The 20,721-nt window shown below is 35.4% G+C and overlaps 1 protein-coding gene across 3 annotated transcripts in view; it reads right to left on the reverse strand.

Annotated features, from left to right (window-relative positions):
- Window positions 1-5,066: 5,066 nt before the first annotated feature.
- Window positions 5,067-20,721, reverse strand: part of SEC24B (SEC24 homolog B, COPII coat complex component) — an 80,908-nt gene continuing 65,253 nt past the window's right edge. For 2 of the 3 annotated variants that reach the window (XM_070372023.1, XM_070372022.1), the window contains 14 exons: window positions 20,354-20,466; window positions 17,463-17,581; window positions 17,055-17,110; window positions 16,619-16,825; window positions 14,416-14,539; window positions 13,827-13,985; window positions 13,156-13,329; window positions 12,442-12,552; window positions 11,627-11,802; window positions 10,891-11,028; window positions 10,097-10,201; window positions 9,251-9,343; window positions 6,205-6,308; window positions 5,067-5,964 (listed from right to left, as the gene is read on the reverse strand). In XM_070372023.1, coding sequence (XP_070228124.1) covers window positions 5,850-5,964; window positions 6,205-6,308; window positions 9,251-9,343; window positions 10,097-10,201; window positions 10,891-11,028; window positions 11,627-11,802; window positions 12,442-12,552; window positions 13,156-13,329; window positions 13,827-13,985; window positions 14,416-14,539; window positions 16,619-16,825; window positions 17,055-17,110; window positions 17,463-17,581; window positions 20,354-20,466 — 1,794 coding nt within the window. In that variant the 3' untranslated portion in view covers window positions 5,067-5,849. Of the gene's footprint in view, window positions 5,965-6,204; window positions 6,309-9,250; window positions 9,344-10,094; window positions 10,202-10,890; window positions 11,029-11,626; window positions 11,803-12,441; window positions 12,553-13,155; window positions 13,330-13,826; window positions 13,986-14,415; window positions 14,540-16,618; window positions 16,826-17,054; window positions 17,111-17,462; window positions 17,582-20,353; window positions 20,467-20,721 lie in introns of those variants that run through there. The other variant, XR_011464461.1, reaches the window with a different exon arrangement.

The following is a 20,721-nucleotide window of genomic DNA, read 5'->3' on the forward strand; positions in this document are numbered from 1 at the left end:
TTGAGAGCTATTTTTAAACTACACAGCAATGAAAGCACTTGACATTAAGATCTTCACTATTCAGGAAAATGTATAGTCTTAAATGCATTTATTAGAAAACAGGGAAGTCTGAAAGTAAGCTTACAATCTAAGAAGCTATAAAAAGAGCAGCAAAAATAAACCTAGAGGATGTAGTGGGAAGAAAACGATAAAGGTAAAATCAGAAAACGAATCAAACTTCCTGTCTGTTCCAAAGCAACCTCTCTCAGAAATAGTGAGTCAATAAAACCAAAAGTAGGTTCTTTTTTTAAAGGCACCAAGACCGACAAACCTGAAACAAGAATGATTAAGAGAAAGAAGGAATACATAAACGTAACAGAAAGGATATAAAAACTAGCCCCAGATACTTGCTTGTATCAATCAAGTTAAAACTATAAAAACTAACCTTGGCTCAACAAAGAGAACCTGAAGAGATCAACGGTCACAGATTGTAACAGTGGTTAATAATACACCTGGAAAAATGCCCCAAGCCCAGAGATTACTGAGCAATTTCAACCAAAAGTTCCAGAATAAATAATACCTATCTTACATACCTAGACTTTAGCTAACTTCTTTACAAACTGTTCCAAAACCTCAAAACAGATGGGAAGCTATCCAATTCATTTAACAAAACTAGCATAAATGCGGATATCAAAACTAAAGTACACACTGTAAAAGCAAGTCACAGACCAGTCTTCTAAAGTAAATAAAAGATCCTAAATGAAGTATTAGCAAATGGAACCCAGCAGTGTAACAAAAGAATGATCAAGTAAAAATTCATCCAAGCTGCCAAGGTCAATCTCCAAATTTCACGTTCTCTTAATCCAAACACACCCCATCTAAACCAGGTTTGGGGGCTGTTTGTTCACCGTGTCCACCCTTCCCTTCTTCAGCCTCCGATGGTAGGCTGGCTAGATGTCACCTTTTGGGGTCAGATCACATCACCCCTCTGTTCAATGCCCTTTGACGGCTTTAAGCTTTGATCTTTCTTGCTTAAACATCGAATTCTTTCATCTTTCTGTCTCCCTGTTATTCTTAACTCTAAAAATTACTTATCAGTTTCCGATAATAGGAGGTACCTTTCATTCTAGTAGAATTACTCAGGTTTCAATAGGAAGCACATACTAACAGGCCTTTCCTATTGTTACTATGCAAATCATAAAACATTAAGTCCCAAAGGAGCAGAATTTGAAATTGAAATACAGAAAATATTTCTGTAAAATTTTCATTAACATTTCCAAACTGGTACTTTCTAAACTGGTACCAGCTTTCCAAACTGGTACAATGTTTCACAGCTTTTCCAAGGGTCATTCTGAAATTCCCCATTGTAAGAAAGGTTAATATGTTAGTTGGGAGTACTAAAAAGACTAAATAATACCCTGATTTAAAGTAAATTTCTATGTAATAAAGAACTGAGAGAAACTGATAATTGTTTATTATTTATTTCTAAAGAGAACATGAGTTAATATTATAAAGTCATTGCCTACTACCTTTAAAAGAACCCAGTAATTATTTTGCACTTACCTTAATTCTATTTACAAATTACTTAAATTCGTACATATGTACCAGCTACATCATCAGTACAGTTTACAAGCAAGGCAGAAGTGCAGGTTACATATATTTCTGTTTTAACAATGACAGTATAATCATTTTATGTCTACCCAAAATGCATTTTAAAATCTAGTTTTAGAAAATTATAGTGTAAATCTAAGCATATGCGTCACTACACACTAATCCAATAATCAACAAATTAGTTGGCTAATAAGCTAAAATATGTACCTGAAAAGCAAAAACAGCAGTAAAAACCATGAACATCTCTGAGCAGTGATGATGCAGTCATGAAAAACCGGTCCGTCACTGAGTATAGGGTAGTTTCTGTCAATTGTCTGACAGGCCATTGACCCAAAAGCTGGAAACTCTCACACCCACTCACTCCCAAGTCCTTGGATCCTGCTTGCCTGCCCTACTGCCAGAAGCTGTTCCAAGGATCTAGCCTTGAAATAGAAGTGTGGTCTTGAGGACTGGATGCATGACTACGGCCACCCAAGACAAGCCGTGTTTTTGTTTATGAAAACTGCCACCCACCCATCTGGAGCAGCCTCTTCCTTCCGCCTCTTCTTGTCCTCTGCACATGTGAGGGTGTGTTCCAGATTCTACCCAAGAAGCTTCTAAGGAGGCTGCAACCCAGAATCTGCATATGTGCACTTTGGGGAGTTTTTGCAAAATGACAAACTTGCACAGGAACCAGGTTTCTTAGGAGTAATCTCTAATAAAAACTGATTTTCACTTGACTACAAACTTAGCAATCTTCAGCAAACTCATTTCGTGGGTTGTTGGTAAGCAATGCTTTTCAGCCCCAAAATTGAAATGAAAATCTACAAAACTGTGCCTTGTTAACTAATGGGAACTAAAGAAAGGGCTTTCATTTTTGGCTCAACTCAAGATGCATGAGAAGGCAATGGGTTAAAAGCCTCTGTGTCCCCTAATCATGGCTCACTTCTCTGCCTCTCGGAGGGATCCTAAGAAGGCAGAGGAGGAGGATGCCCAGTTATCTGTTTGACACAGATCCCATCTCTGAATTTAGAGATAAAAGGTGAGTGATTCATGAAGTATCTATCATTTTTATTTTTCAGGAGGTCTTTGTTTCATGTGCCAAAGATTTGTTTTTTGTTTTTTAAATTTTAAACTGTCTTCAGTAATTATTCCACCATGTCTTCAGTAGAGATTCCACCTAAATAATACCTGCAGTGCTGCTTTCAGTCTCGTTAATTTTCATCTTTTTTGGCCTTTAAAAGTATTTTCAGTGTCTTCAAAAGTTACTTTGAACAGAGGAGTCATGGTTTTCTTTAACACTTTGCTATTAATAATATATGCATTTCATAGCCTCACAGGTTGACTACAACAGATTCCTATCTATAAACAGATTTCAAATAGTTTTTAGCACACAAATATACATTAATGTATAAATGAAAAATAGAATTCTTTTTCCATCAATGCACTCAATTTGTGCTAGGATATATTCCTTAAGAGTAGTGTGTAAACTATAAATCAAATTGTATGTTCCTATGAATCAATGGTTTGAATAGCAGATTAGCAGACGTTCACATCACCTGGGATACCCCTAAACTGTTAACTTTAATGACAGTTTCAATTTGGTGAAACGGGGCTCAGAGAACTCCTGGTGAGCATGCCCCTTTCTCTCATCACTCCCCTCCTCAGAAAACAAATGGCCAGAGACTTGTCCAATAGGAGGGAGTGAGGATGATAGATAATCTGTCTACAGCCCATTAGGATCAACCTCCTCACCTCCTCACCTATGTTCCCACTGATGTCAATCTTCATTCTCTGACTGAAGTCTGGCTGCCTTTAGAGGACAAGGCTTTTCAAGGTGGCTCTTTTTGATCTCAAACCCCAGGTAGGCATCTCTCCGCGCATTTGTAGACATCTAGATTAAACTTCCCCAAACCTCAATTTCAAGCATCCCATATCCTGACCGCCACTTCCTGTCTTTCCAGTTCATTCCCTCTGGTCTCCACCCTCGGACAGCTCTCTGACCTCAACAGGACCTTCACACTACTAAGCCCTTCTCTATCTACTGCCACTACCGAGCTCTTATCTATCACTCGCTTTGCATCCCTTTCACCTCAATGACAGAGGAGCTTCCTTGTATACATCCACAGTTCCCCTACTCTTCTGTTCTAACTTAAATCCAACTTTCCACCAAGCAGTAAATGTGGCTAGAAGGAAAAGGCATGCTAACTGGCTGAAGTTCATGCTGCCTGACAACCCTACTACAAGCCACTGGTCAACCCATCTCTTACTCTTCCTAGGCGACTATTTCTTGGATTCTAACACTCTTTACCCTTTCTCAACTGATGACTCCAAGTGCTTCTTTAATAGGGAAAACCACAGTGACCAAAGGCTAACTTCCACATTTACCTACCATAAAGATTCACCCCCTGGATGCCTCTCCTTCCAGACAGCCACATGGCTCTCTTCAATGGTCACCTTTTCAGAAGGGCCTCCCTAGTTGCTGTCAAAACCAGCATTCTTGATACTTTTTCTGCCTTATTTTCCCCATTGCATTTCCCACACCTGACATACAAATGTGCTCTTTTCCCCAGTCCACACACTCACTCTGGAGTGTAAGCACTGTGAAATCAGGATTTTCTGTGTTTTGAGCATAAACCAATATCTAGCAAGTATTAAGTGCTAATAAATACCTATTAAATGAGGAACAAACTAGCCAAAGACAAAAATATTTAGAAACACAATACTCCGTATTGTGTAATTACAGTATATAGCTGCCCTTGGAACACTGCAGTTTCTCCTGATTCAGTAGGATTCTCTCCTGCTGGAGGCCGCAGGGCACGGGGACACATACAGCGCTAGGGGTGGGCTGGGCTCGGAGTAGGTGGTGGGTGGGTAGAACATCTGACTTCTACTATCAGCTCTGTCACTAATTAGTAATGTCATTTAGGGTGAGTCATTTAACCTCTCATTTCCAGCAGGGAATGGGAGAGAGTACTTTTATTTTTATCCAAAGAAAAGAGACCCAACAAGCACAAAACCACTCATCACACACATCAAGAGTCTTTTCCCTTCCAAAGTTCATCAGTAGGACTTTTACAGTGTTTATAATAAAATTTTATTCTACAACCTAATGGATCATTAACAGTTTTATAGTAAATAAATGTTAGTAAACAAGATTTTTTAAAAAATCGCTCTCAAAGTTCCAGATGGTAATCTTAAAAGTCAATTAAATAGGATAGTCACATGTTATAAAAATTTTGCTATGAATGTGCAAGGAAAAAGAATGCCTAATTTAACCAAGAAAGACAAATTAAAGTTTTGATTAGTTAACAGTCATATATATTTTGAAAGTAGGGTTTGTTTTCGAATACAAACAGAGTAAGTACTTGGTAATGTCCACAAAATTAATGAAACAGTATCATTGCATTTCCTTGAGCAATAAATCCAATACATCATAGATGTAAGAATACCACCAATTCTCCCCCAACCATAAACACACAAAACACAAAGCCATATTGTCAAGCAAAATATTTTTAATTAGTAGGCTGATCATAAATAAATCCACATAAAAGATTTAACAGAATTACAAAGAGTTTTGTGTTTCTTTTGTGGACTCAATTCATAATATGCATTAGTCAACCTCATTCTCTAACTGCGACAAAAAGAGTTGTCATCCAACAATGCAGCACAGTTTAAGCAATTCATATTCTGTAGTTACATTTTTACATTTTCTTTACAAATGTAACATTTATATACATTATATATATATTTTTTTCTATAGTTCATGTACTGAAATTCTATTGTTTTTACAGGGAAAATATTGAATTCATTTAATGAATATGAATCATTCCTTGTTAAAAAGTAATTCATATAAACAAATAACACGGTACCACTGCCTTTTGGCATCTCCTGTCAAAGTTCAAGTCCAGAAGTGTTATATTAATTATAAGAAAAAAGAATTTATCTAATTTTTCATTGACATACCATCCCACATAGCTACAGAAGTTTGCCAGCGTGCAATGAACAGAGAACTGTACTGCTGCACTCTGGAAATGTGTGGAAACCAACTCAGAATATACTTGGTGAAACAGCATCATCAGCGTCAAACTTAGGGTGAAGAAAATCTGTCAAGTTCCTTCTTCCTCTTTACCTTTTGCCAAAGCCTCAGACAAGGCGCTACGCTACGTACTGCCTCTTGTAACAAGTGCCTTCGTTTCAAATTTCCTAAGTGCTTCTCTGACAGATTATGCTTTACCTAGGTTATAGATCTCTTTCTTCTTATTCAACTTTATTTCACTTCACTTACAAATCTGCTGCTGAACATGAAGCAAAAATTCATAGTAAGAGAAGGCAGCTTCTGTCCGGTCTTCAATCAAATGTTGAAAAAATTCGGTTTTGGCAGGACTCTCATCTCTGAAAACGAAAAAGGAATATTTATCTAAAAATGCATATTATTAAAAAGAATACTTATACATTAGAAAAAATATGTGGGGACTTTTACGAAAAAGGATAGGGGATGTTAATCAAGTAACAGCCTTCTACCACTACAATGTGTTCTGATATTATTATTTAAAATTTGATTTGAAGACAAACAATTTCACATGGATTGGACAGGATAAGACAATTTCATAATTAAGTTACAGAAGTACTTACTTTACCACATGAAGAACTGGGCTTAATGGTCTGCTGTCTCTAAGCCAGGTTATAAAGGATCTGGCTCTCTCTGATGAAAGTGTGTCTAGCTCTGGAAGATGTGTCTGGCAAAAAATGCAATTAGGAAGTCATTTTCTTTCTCACAGACTTAGGCAGTATTAGAACTCAATCACAATCACCACCACCACCAAACGCCAGCACTCGATTCCAGCCCCAACAGCAGCAACCAAACACAAGAAATTTTTTACATTGTTGATAAATCTGTTTTTCTGACTAATAAGACATATTTAATGATAAGCATGCCACTGACATTTTACCTGAATATTATAGTTTTTCCAGACAAGTCAATAAAACACACACAATTAGTATGTTACTCATATTGTGTTATACTTTTTGTTTCTTCCAAAGGAAATATTCAGATCAGGGGGGCTATCATTAAGCTTCAATTTCACTTATAAACAATTATAAACATTATTCTAATAACAGACATTCTTACAGAATTTTATGTTTCCTTTGTCCTTAATATTGAAGGGCAAGAAATTTAAAAGAATAGTGTGAATGTTTAGTTATATTTAAAAACCATAGCAAGACTATTTTTTAAAGGACCTAAAAAATCTATTCTTTTATATATATGTGTGCGTGTATGTATATCTGAGGGCTTCCCTGGTGGCTCAGACAGTAAAGAATCCACCTGCAGTGAAGAAAAAGTATATTCTTCTATGTGTGCAATGAGTTTTTTCCAAAGTACATAGTATACAAAAATTTAAACAGAAAAGTTTGGGTTAATTATATTTAAATTTATATCAGCATTTAAAAAGTACAAGAAAAACATGTTTTTATGTACATTCTTTCATATATTTTCTAAATATATATAATATGCTGCTAAGTCGCTTCAGTCGTGTCTGACTCTGTGTGACCCCATAGACGGCAGCCCACCAGGCTCCCCCATCCCTGGGATTCTCCAGGCAAGAACACTGGAGTGGGTTGCCATTTCCTTCTCCAATGAAACAAGTGAAAAGTGAAAGTGAAGTCGCTCAGTTGTGTCCGACTCTTAGCGACCCCATGGACTGCAGCCCACCAGGCTCCTCCATCCGTGGGATTTTCCAGGCAAGAGTACTGGAGTGGGGTGCCATTGCCTTCTCTGATATATACTATAGCCACTATTATATATAGAAACACATTTTGAAAATACAAATGGATATTATGCACATTGTTTTCTTTTTCAGATTGTATTCTTCTTAATAGATTCAGAGATTTAATTGGGGCTTCCCTGGTGGCTCAGTGATAAAGAATCCACCAGCCATGTAAGAGCCGCAGGAGATGCGGGTTCAGTCCCCGGGTCGGAAAGATCCCCCTGAAGGAGGGCATGGCAACGCTCTCCTGTATTCTTGCCTGAATAATCCCATGGACAGAGAAGCTTGGGCTACAGTCCAAAGGTCGCAAAGAGTTGGACATGACTGAAGAGACTTGGCATACAAGCACGATATCCTCTTAAGTATATGTGTACATATGAATACTTCCATGAGTATATCTACAGGATACATTCTTAGGAGTAAATAATTTACTGTGTCATACACTGGTGTGATTTTAATTTCAACAGATATTGTCAAATGGCCCTCCTAAAGACTGTGTAAATGTATACAGTCCAATCAATAGGCCTGCTGACCTATCCCCTCTGCATTATTGCCTATAATCAGATTTAAAAAAATTTTTACCAGGGAGCAAAATCTGATAAATGAAAGAAATACTATGCTGTTATTAATAGTTTATTTTGTTTTCTTAATTATAAATGAAGCTGAACATTGATCCATATGGCCACTACTATAATTTCTACCTATGAATTACCTGTTCAAATCATTTTCTCATTTTTCTTCTTTGTTGAGTCTTAGAAATAAACTCTGGATTAATGTGGCAAATTTTAAAAAATAAATAGCAAACGTGGTTAAGAATTACATTGACTTATATTAATTTTAGGAGAAAGGGCATATTTACAACATCCAAGAATAAGGTAAGCCTTTTCCATTAAGTAGCATAGAGAACTGCTTTCGGAATCATATTTCTTTGGTATCAACATACATACAGTACAGGCTTACTGAAAAAATTATGTTTATTATCAGCAAAATAATTTAAATTAGACAAATTAAAGTTGTTGGAAAATAGTTTGCTATGCTATGCCAAGTCACTTTAGTCATGTCCGACTCTGTGCGACCCCTTAGACGGCAGCCCACCAGGCTCCCCCGTCCCTGGGATTCTCCAGGCAAGAACACTGGAGTGGGTTGCCATTTCCTTCTCCAATGCGTGAAAGTGAAAAGTGAAAGTGAAATCGCTCAGTCGCATCCGACCCTTAGCAACCCCATGGACTGCAGCCTACCAGGCTCCTCCATCCATGGGATTTTCCAGGCAAGAGTACTGGAGTGGGTTGCCATTGCCTTCTCCAGGAAAATAGTTTGGAGTTGCGTAAAAAGTTTACCGTATGACCCAGCAATTCTACTTCTAGTTACATATCTAGGAGAACTTGAAAACATGTTCACACAAACATTTGTACACAAACTGCTCATGGAAGCACTTCTCACAATAGCACCAGAGTAGAGATAACCTAAATGTCCAAGAAGAGATGACTGGATAAACAAAATGTGATATATTCATACAATGGACTATTATTTAGTCATAAAAAAGGAGGAAGTACTGATACACATTACAACATGGATGTTGAAATCATGGTGAGAAGAAGCCAAACTCAAAAGGCCTTGCACTGTGTGATTCCATATATACGAATTGTCCAGAACAGGCAAATTCACACAGATAGAGTAGGTTAGTGGCTGCCCAGGGAAAACAGAAAGGTTGGGAGATACAGGTTTCTTTCTGAGGTGATGTAAATGCTCTGAAATTATATACTGGAAATGGTTGTAAACATTGTGAATATAATAAAAACAAATGCATTGTACATTTTAAAATGATTAAAATGGTGACTCTTATGTGCATTATATCTCAAAAAAGAAAAATTAAACAAGTACACAAAAAGTTAAAACTATATGAATCCACTGACCATTTTCTGTGGTATTGATGCAAAATCAGGATACCCAAGCACATCCTCTATAAAGTTATTGTCACAGCTCTTTCCAATCCAAATGTAAAAAACCTAAAAACAAAACAAACCACAGTAACACTCCCTAATTGGAAACTCATTACAGCTAATCTTCTCAAAATCATCAAGCATACAAGAGGCACAGTACACTAGCTCAAATCGAGTAGGAACAAACATGAAAGTAAACAGGAAACCTGGAACCTGCATGTTTGGAACCTGCATTCAGGAATCCAGAGTGGCTCATATCTTTTCTGCTTCAATTTCAAGCTTCTCATAAAATACATTTACCATTTTCCTTACTCTTCCCCCAATGCTTCAACCAAGGTATATGACTTACTGTATTTCCTACCCACTGTTTCCATTATTTCAATCACTGTCTCTGTACTAATGTCCCCTGCCCCCTACCACTGCCCCACCCCGTACTGTGGCTACTGGACTTCTTTTCCTGGTCACAAGGTGTCATTCATGAAGCCACCCTGCCTATTCTGACACCCTTCACCACCACCCTGTCCAATGACATCTCATGAAATCCTCATTATTAATGGCATTTCAGACAATAGATCAAGTTGAACTAGAAAAATTCTTGAGGTCCCTTAAAATTTTATGATTCTAGACGAAAAATTCCTTGAAGTAAGGAATTTATCTCTTTACTTCTCTTAAATAAATTGATCTCCTGAGCCAGTTCCAATTTATTGTCCCTGAGTTCCCAATCCACCTTTCATGGCCTGATCTGTGGTAACAGAGCTGGATCCTGTGTTTCTCCTTTTGCCAGCTGCAAAAGGAGCTTTGTCACTAAAGGGTACTTACAGAGCCACAGTCCATAAGGAAAGCACCTTCTCGTGTCAGTTTTTCTGCAGACAATTTTTGAAGAGGTGGCTGAGGTACAACCCTGTCATTAACGTGTATTGCCCCCTGAAAAGAAAAAAGACAGAATGTGAATGACCTTCCATTACTATTACCCCAGGCTGGAAGCTAAGGGCCACTAGCTCTGATACTGAAAAATACTTGATAATTTTGTAATATGTAAAAACTACAGTTGACCTTTGAACAAAGGTATTCAAATTTAAAAGATAAAAACTTGACTAGGTAAAAAGATCTGCCCATTTCCTTCCCTTCTGGGGTCAGGATATATTACAAGTACAACTACGATATCTGCTACAAAGGACTTTTTGATTCCAAAGAGTAGGAAAAAAGACATTACATATTTGCATACTAAAAATACTGTTGCATACCAGATTATTTTACAATAATATAGTCAAAGTTCCACTCTGATCACATCAGAAACTGTCAGTATCTTCAAAATACAAATGGAAATACCCTTCTATAATGCAGTTTTGTAGTAAATGTAACCAAATTCATGAAGTGAATCACTTCCCATATGAAACTATTTTTGAAAATGCCATAACCATGATACTATCTAATAGTCCTGTTGTCTAATCAAATCCGTAGTTAACATCTGTATTTAATGTATTATTGTCACAGGGGGAAAACAGATGGAAGAAATTGTTAACAATACATTACTATCTTAGATGCAGAATCAAGACACCCAAATAAATTTAAATTACAAAATTTCAAACACAATGGAAAAAAAAAAACCATACCTCATCTGTCAATCTGTCTATCCTGTACAGGTTGGGATGAATCATTTTCATTAGATGAACAAGTGGCTGACACTTTATCTGACACATGGCGTATACACGATCATCCAGGCGTGTGCTTGTGCCGGTTCTAAATGCTTTCTACATGGAGAAACAATATACATTTTTCAGTAAAACATAAATATGGTGGACAAATATTAAAACAGATATATACCATCAGCCATGGGAAAAGCACAGCCTTCACACCAGATAGGCCTGGATTCAGTTTTCAGCTCAGAATTGGTAGATACGTGAGCAAGTTACTTAGCTTCTCAAAGGTATACTGACATCGTAAGAAAAAAGGGGAAAATAATACCTCTAGGCAGCTGTAAGGATTAAATACGATGATATGTATATAACACGTATTGCGGTGCCTGAGGCTTGGGAAGATGCTCAGTGAACAGCAGGCCCTTTCCTTAGAGTCTCTTTCCAGGAGCACACACTAGGAGTGTGCTATATGCACACCATTATTCACACTGCTCCCACACGCTAGAGTGAGAGCATACAGTTTCACGAGGGTCATCATGTATTTGCATACCTTCATTTTCCATTCATCTCTTCCTGCTTATGACTCGTCCAATGCTGCAACTGTCTAATCAAGTATTTAATCCCCTACCACCCACCAGAAAAACTAGGTTTGGAAACCTATATATTGAAAATTTCAAAAGACTATTAAATCTAACAATGTATAGAGAGCTACCTGTTTGAGAAGGGCCAAAACATAGAGAGGAAATAACTTGAGGGAGCTGGGTGCTATCAACCCCGAGTGCTGTACATTTGAGACAGTTGAGCCATACGCAGATAAGGAATCCACCACAGCATTCACTAAGGCATCTCTTGCATCCGATAGACTTGAGGAAATTGATCGATCCACAGCTATAAAGCAACCAAAATGATAAAGTTTTTAACCATTAGATGCCAGTGAATACTGTGAGAGAGAAAATTTACATGCAGTACTTAAGAAACAGAAAGTTCATTTTTAGATTAGAAATATACATTTCAGTTGTTCCCTTGAGTGTGGCTGCCCCTTTGTAGTAAAAATCCTCCTCCTGCCACCAACCCTGATCATCAGTGAGCTATTCTTCTTTCTTATAATTTTCACTTTTCCAGAATGTTGAATGAATGAATCCTTTGTATGTAGCGTTTTGAGTTTAGCTTCTTTCACTTAGCATAACGCCTTTGAGAGTCATCCACGTCTGTTCACATATCAACAGTTCATTCCTTTTTATTGCTGAGTTGTATTCCATCATATGGATGTACCACAGTTTGTTCATGAAGTCCCCATTTGAAAAACACTTGAGATGCTACCAGTTATTAATGATTATGAATCCCACACATGATTTTTAAACTAAAGAATTCGTAAGAATGAGAACAGCCCAATTCGCACTGTTGTAAATGAAAATGTAAAATATAAATACTTTTTAAATGAGGAATTTCTAGGGTAAAACAACGCCCAGGCTTCAGATTTTAGTACAGAAAAACATATTTCACCCGTTGCTTCACTTTTTTACTTACCCATGTTTGCCAGGAGGCAGATGGCAGCTTGTACATCCACTCCCGCGTATACATCTGCTAACGAACTGACCACTGGCAAGCAAAGAGTGTGCACTCTGATTCTCCGCTCACCTAGTCAAAGGATGAATCCACATCATTGCAAAATACATTAGGCCAAGAAATAAAGAAGCAAATAGGTCAAAATATTATTCAAGTTATTGTTTGATGGTATGAAATTACCAACAGAATTTTGAAATGGCAAAACCAAAGTTTTACAACGAACATGTTTTAAAGAAAATTAAACATTCTCTAAACCTGAACATAGACTATGAACACACACTATATTTTGAACACTAGGTTCTGGTTTTTATCTTAGCATTACTCATTCTAAATTATATGTTACAAGGTATGATGTCAGAAAACAGACCATGTAGACCTTAAGTGCCATGGAGAATTTCTCATGTTATGGATAAAGAAATAACGCTCAGGATAACCCAGACAGATTTAGTTTGAGTTATTATGCTAATATGATTTTGGGAGTACAAGTCTTCCACAAGTCAAAAAAGGTACTCTCTGAAGATTCAAAAATGAGTATTAAAAAAAAGAACGGAACGTATATTTGATGAACACAAATTCCATTATTTCCCATTGGTGTTCACTATCCCCAGTCTCCCGGTAGGTGAAAAGAGGGGAGAATTACTGGGGCAGGTTACATTTCAGTTCTGTTAACATTACCTTTGCTAGATGTATATAATAGGGCTGTTTGAAAGCACACTAAGGAAGTATCTGTCAAACTTTCTTCAATAGAGAGTTGTACTGCAAATCCAGCATCGGGATTGATGTTGGCGAGGGATAACAAATCAGTGGAACGGACAAAGAAATTTCCATGAAAAGTGTGCATGGAAAGACCTAGGGAAAAGAAAACTTGTTATAAAAGATGAGGTAGCACTAGTGTCTTTACCTCAGGTTAAAGCTACTTTTTAAATAAAAAATATCTCTGATTTTGAATCAAAAGGATAACTGGGGAGCAATACTTTTCACATAAAACAGAGATAACCTAAACTGAAGGCTGTTTGATGAGGAAGGCAAAGGTCATTCATTAATTTGACAATTCTCACTTAAGATCCTCCCTATTCCTCAAATTCATCTGAAATCACCTCCAATATGGGCTTTCTCTTGACTTCCTCCTAATAAGGCAAAGCATTTCCTCTACCTACTTATTCAAATTACTTAAAAAATTGAACAATAAATATTTAATAATATTATTTAAAACAGTACAGCTAGTTGGATCAAGTAGAAAATCTTTTTTATGATAATGAAAGGTGGTCACAGGTTGTCAATATGTGAATGCTTTTTAATTTTGAAAAAAGTATATAATATAAAGCATAATTTTTGTAATTTCATACCTTTAGTACACCTTATTCTCATAACAGCTTCAAATCCAATTTTTCTTGTGAGATACCGTTTTAGATCTTTTTGTAACTTTTCTGCTTGCGAGGGATTGTGAGTATAGTGGAAAGATGGGTAATAATAGATGCACCCTGCAGAATACTTGGACATGCAAGCTTTAGAGAGAAAAAGGAAAAGTATTAGCTACTGAAACGATAACATTTATTTGTCCAACAGCAGTACAGATTCTGTATTATGAAGAAGTCTAAGTTATAATGAAAAAAAACATACAGTGGTCAAAAATGGGGATAATATATAAATCTGAGAAAGATATATTTATAAAACATAATATATATTAAGTTTACTGTTGAGCAGAATGGTAAAAGAATTGTATTTAAATAAAAACAACAACCCAGATTGACATTTTACATTTGTATAGGGTTAGGGTTTTTTTTTTTTTAAAGTTTAGTGGTAATTTTCATAGACATTATCTAATTCACAGGTCTTCCTCCCAAACAACTGAGAACTCTTAGTAAAGAATTTACATTTAATTATATGCTAAAAATGTTTATGTAAAAACAGATAAATACAATGTTATGTCCTTACCTAGAGAAGCGAGATCAGAATACTGGGAACTTAAAAGGAACAGATCCACGGCAGTCTGCTGCCCTGAGCAATCTAAAGCGAGTTTCTTATAAAAATCAGTTGCAGGGCCAAGATGTTGTACAACCTAAGTCAACAGGTCATAAAGTAAGAGCTAGAAAATCTTGAATTATCATATATTTCTGTCTGTTACAATCAGGAAGAGAATATTGTCTGTCCCCCTATCAAACTATGGATTTTTTTTTTTTTTATGTCTAGGTAGTTGGCATAGATTTCCTATGAGAATAATCACTAACATTTATAAAAGCACATATAGGGCAGCATTGGAGAAGGAAATGGCAACCCACTCCAGTGTTCTTGCCTGGAGAATCCCAGGGATGGGGGAGCCTGATGGGCTGCCGTCTATGGGGTCACACAGAGTCAGACATGACTGAAGCGACTCAGCAGCAGCAGGGCAGCATAGATGTCTTATATAATTAAATTATTTAATCCTCATAATAATATATATTTCACAGAGTTAACAACATTTTACAGATGAGGAAACTGAGGCAAACAAATGACTAATTACATAGTTATTGAGTGGTAGATGCTGGAATATCCAGGCAGTCTGGCTCCAGAATGAGTGCTGTTACCAATTATTATATATATATTGTTACACAATAACAGGAGAGACTAACAGATTAAGCAAAATCCTTCCAGTTGGTATCAGGACACTTAAGCTGAGGAGATGGCACTAGAGAAGAGTTAAGAATGCAAGAGCCGGGCTCCAAGTTCTTAATTATTTCACTACATTGCACAACAAAATGTTTCAATTATAGTGTATGATTATTATATTAGAGTTTAAAACAGAACAGACACTTAAATTCTTGAGTCTCAGGCAGATAGACAATACTTCTAAAAGTTACATGAGAACAAAAAACCCAAAACTGTATCAAAGAAATCAGTAAACACTTTGCTTTTGTTCAGTGTTCCATAATGGATTACGATGGATCAACGCAGTGGATAAAGCTAGCTGTACTTGTTGATGAGTTAAAAAATATACTTGTCCCCAGTTTATTTTAAAATTAGCTTCTTTCTCAAAAGCAATTTAAAAACATAATTTCATAAAAAGTAAAATACGGTGCTATTCAAAAGTAAAACACAGTGCTATTCTTCTTTAGCAAATTGGTAAAGAATAAAAAAGTAGCAATCCTTAATGGTGCCCAGAAGATCAGAGTCCTTAAGAGTACAGGTTGATTAAAAATCCCAGTAAGTAAAATAAAATAATAATTTTAAATACAGTTTATACTCATCGATCCAATAATTTCACTTCTAGGAATTTATCTTAGGGAAAAACTGAATATGTGGCTAAAGATTTACAACACTATTAAAACTTTAATTCATACTCATAACTAGTTGCAATGGACATTTTCATATATATAAGTTGAGGTCAGACAAAACTTATTTACAGAACAAAAACGAGTATTTGAAATTGGGGTTAAAATACCCTGACCAAGTCTTCACTGTAAAACCTTAGGAACATTCAGCCTCATTTCACTCTTAAACAGCAAGAAAACAATTAACGAAATCATGTTTTTCTCATTTACTAAAAAACCTTTTTTAAGTAGAATTTTTAGGGACCTCCAAAAATGCTCACTATGAGTGAATGCTCACTTCAGTGAAAAAAGTCAACAAAAAAATATAGTATACATGTATGATGCCCAACTGCGCTTACTTGTATTTATTTAACTACTATTATCTTGACAGTAAGATAACCGATCATCTATATGTTTCCATGTTCCAAGTTTTATACAGTGATTTGTATTACCTTCATTAAAAGTTTATTAATATGTGCATATTAAATTATATCTCAGATTTAGTAAGTTTTATCAATTGTGAAATAGAAAAGAACACTAGAGTCAGAAAATCCAAGTCACATCTTTACCATTAAATATTTATTTAACTTTTGGCAAGACTGTTGAATCTGTTTCCTCATCTGTAAAAAAAGGCTTATAGTAGATAATTTCTAAATTTCTATGACTCATAAACAAAGTATTAAAAAGAACACACTGCAACACAACAACAAAATGGTAATTTGAATTAAACTCTCTTACCAGTTGTTTTTTTTTTTCACTATCAAAGAATTAGAAAAATAGACTCAAATAATTAAGTCAATAGAGGTAGAAGCCATGATCTTGAATATGAGAGAGGAACTAATATAAAATACCTTTGTGCTTGATCTCTGATTAGGATCTTCTCTGGACTGCAGAAGCCCTGCCCCCAAGGAAGGTAACTGTGTCTGAAATAGAGACACACGGCCCCCTGTTGGAGACATTAATTTAAAGGCAGCCTGGAGAGCAGGACCCAGAGCACTGTGTGTTTCTCTTGTATTGGTGAACATATTGGGTAACGCATTCAATAAGTCTTTTATAAGCTGGGGAAACAAAGATTGAAAGCTGAATTACTGAGAAGGAAGGGCAATATTCCAGAGTACAGTATATGCCACTACATTTTGGAGGACTGTAAAGTGAGTAGTCAACAGATATGCTACCTACATTGTTTACTGCAATGTTAATATATACCAAGGAAACACATGTTCAACATTACAATCAGATGAAGTAACAGAAATACTTTAATACTTAAAAAAAAAAATTCAATCTCACCTCTTTACTTTCATATAGATTCACAAGTAAGCTATCCGGAGTAGGTAGAAAAACATCTATAGGGAAAACATATATTTTAACCAAAATATAAATAAACTCAAAAGAATTTCGAATTTAAAAATTCTTAGTTTTCTAAGTCCAAACATGTAAAGGGTATGCACAATACTGCTTTAATATATATCCTCTGTACATATCATACATGTGTGTGTGTGAGCATGTGTAAGTACACATACGTAGGTGTAAAAAACTTTGACTCAAGTACTTTCCAGGAAAGCAATTATTTTAAAACAAATATCTAATGAGCTAAATTATCTGTACAGCATTATGACAAGATATGTTGTAAAATAAAGTACCCTGAATTCCAAAATTCTGTTTTATTAATAGAGTTTTGTTTTATTCACTGCTTACCATCTATATCAGATACAATCAACATTTGAGGCTGTGATAATCCTTCTTGCAAATTGTAGAAATGAATAGTGCTATCAAAGGTCACGAATCCTATTCTTGTTCGTGAATCTCCAGGGAGCCTAAAGATAAAAATAATCATTTTAAATTCAAACTGCTAAGGGACATATTCTTTTTAAAAATACTAAGAATAATTGTTTATGTTTTTATATAGAGGACAGAATAGTTACCCCTATCTAAACCAACGCATATCAGAAAAGAGTAAATATAAAGCATTCCATTTTAAGATGAAACCAGACATGTTCAGAGTTCATGCCTCTGATAACAGAACTATCTTCAAATAATAAATCAAAACTTAAAATGATATGCTTAAAAAACAAAGATTTCTTGATAACTTTCCTCTGAAACAAACTCCTTTAAGTAAAAATTGCTCATATTTTCAGTTTCAATATTACAAAAATCATGTATGTTGTTTCAGTATTTTAAGAACAGATTGACAAAATGAGTACTATTCAAGAAAAGATTTTAACATGTAAAATTTTAAATAAAAACCACATTCAGAAACATCAAGACATTTTATCTATGACCACTCTTTTAAAAATATTCTGTGAGTATTCAAGTATTCAAATTTTCTGTCAGTATTCAAGTCAATAATACAGCAAAGAATAAATAACCATTTAAAGTCTGTCAAAAAAAAAGCCTGGCAAGCTATCCTTATTAATAAGATAGATGCCATGTCTTACAAAAGTATCAGTATATTTCTAAGTACCATCATGTTAACTGCTATAATTTTTAAATGTAATTTATTACGATTTTTTATGTAATTTATTGTTTTAGCAATGTCTTTAAAGATATTTTTTAATATTACAGGATGCCGAAACAGTGTGCATCAAAGCAAGCAGCACTATTATTATTATGAAGGATCAATCAGGCTACTCAGAGGCTGATTCATGACACTGTAAAGCAGAAACTAACACAACACTGTAAAGCAATTATATTCCAATTTTTTAAAAAGGCATTTCAGAGAACAGAAAACAACAAATTATGTAGGTGTTTAGCTTAGTAATACTGGTCAAGGTTTATCTTGTTTCTACAGACTAATTTCTTCACTTCTTTGAGATTTCTAGGGTCACTGATTATTAGAGTCATTTGTTATCAGTCGCAATGGAGACTACGTACCTCTAGGCCAAAATACAAAGCTGAGCTAGAACCGCTCCAGCATCAAATTTCCTTTCTCAAAGTTACATACACAGCCCTTTCCAGAAGCATGATAATATCTTATTGCTAGCCTATCACCTTTACTTTTTTACTTTTCTGATACTTTTAATTTCCACTTTAATCAAACATATACATTTTAAAAACTGTTTTTCATTCCCAATATTATCTTTTTGGCTTTCCATAGACCATTTAATTTGCAAATAATCACTTATCTCTGCTGAAAGTAAAAAGTGAATGTGTTTGTCTCAGTCGTGTCTGACCGTTTGCAACTCCATGGACTGTATGTAGTTCACCAGGCTCCTCTGTCCATAGAATTCTCCAGGCAAGAATACTGGAGTAGGTTGCCACTTCCTTCTGCAGGGGATCTTCCCAACCTGGGGATTGAGCCCTCGTCTCTTGCATTGCACTGGCTCCTATTTCTAGTGCTATATCATCAAATACCTTCCCAGCAAGCTAACTCTTCAGTCTTAACAGCTATTTCTTTGCAGAGCGTCTTCCTTTGCTACTCACTGCTAAAGTCATGTCTGAATTAAGCACTTGTGACTTAAAAAGGGCAAATGCTTCAATCAAGGACAAAAATATGAAATCACTAAGTTACTAACAGAAACTTAAAGCAAATCATTTAATATCTCTGGATGTTTTTAATCTTGAATATTTCAATGTTATCAGTTTATTCACAGGCCAAGATCAGTGATATGCAATTATAGCGACTACAGCTAGCACTCAACAGAAGAAGGACTCTCAAACTCAAACTCAAACGGAAAAGGGGAGACAAGAACCTTTTGGAATTACCAAGTACTTCTGACAAAATATTCATGTATTTTGAATACTGAAATATATTTCAATATATATTGAATACATATATTATATATACACAATATATATAATATATTCAATATATACACTATATATAGAATATATATTCAATATATATTCACCCCTACACCTCTACACAAGTCCAGAACCCCTGCAGTAGGAAGCTACTATTACAAACAACCTGAAGTCATACTTCTCATGGGTGTTGGAGTAGAAAAAGAGAGGTACAAACAACTTTGTTTCCCAGAGACCTGGAACATCCACTTTTTAAGTTAGTTAAGGGTCTCCTTCGTGACTAATACTGGTAGATAGACTAATAAGTTTAATCACCTTATCCTATACTTTGTTTCCCCTTTCACCATAAAGCTTCTTACTAATATGCCAGTTCAGTTTCTGGCTTCTTAAAATATTCAGCACACTATCAATTCCCTCTTTCCCTTTATCTGGCTCATTTTCTCATTAGCACATCTGAAACTATCTTATGAAAAACTTCTTGCTCAGGCATAAATTACAGCTCGATTTCTCTCATCCAGATCCTTGATACCCTGGCTAGGTTGAGTTGTCTGGATCTAAGTGCACAGACTTGCTAAGTCAGAGGGATAGTTAGAGATAAAATCTAAATTCCTAAGTATTAAAACTATTATGGTTTTAAGATTCAGATACAAAGTTATAAATCCAAATAATATACGTAGATCTTTATTCTAAAGTAGATAGGATGTACTCTTTTAGTGATAAATGAAATCAAACTTAATAAAAGCCAACCCCATAAACTGCTAATAAACACACTTCACATTTTATACATTTATACACACACACACACACACACACACACACACACAATGAGTAAAAAAAATTCTTACTTGTCTAGATTTTCTAACAGTGACTGGCACAAAATTGTCAAATATCCAGCTTCTACTGCATTATGAGACACATCTAAAACAAACAAGTAAACTGCAGGTTGAGGTGGACGGAGCTGAAAGGAATAGAAATAATGTAACATATTTAGTAGGTATAAGTCATTCTTTTTATATCACAACTAGTACTGGATATTTACTGATTGTAATATATATATATATGTATCTACACAAATAGAATCAATGTTTTATAAGATCTTAGGTAATGAAAATGGCATTCCTTTGATTTTTATCTTTTAAATTTGTTCATGGATTAAACATGATTTGGCAGTAATTACACAGTAATGGTTAAGCAGATGGGCTAAATGTCTTCC

Source organism: Bos mutus, chromosome 6 (assembly GCF_027580195.1).
Source record: "Bos mutus isolate GX-2022 chromosome 6, NWIPB_WYAK_1.1, whole genome shotgun sequence".
Classification (NCBI taxonomy): domain Eukaryota; kingdom Metazoa; phylum Chordata; class Mammalia; order Artiodactyla; family Bovidae; genus Bos; species Bos mutus.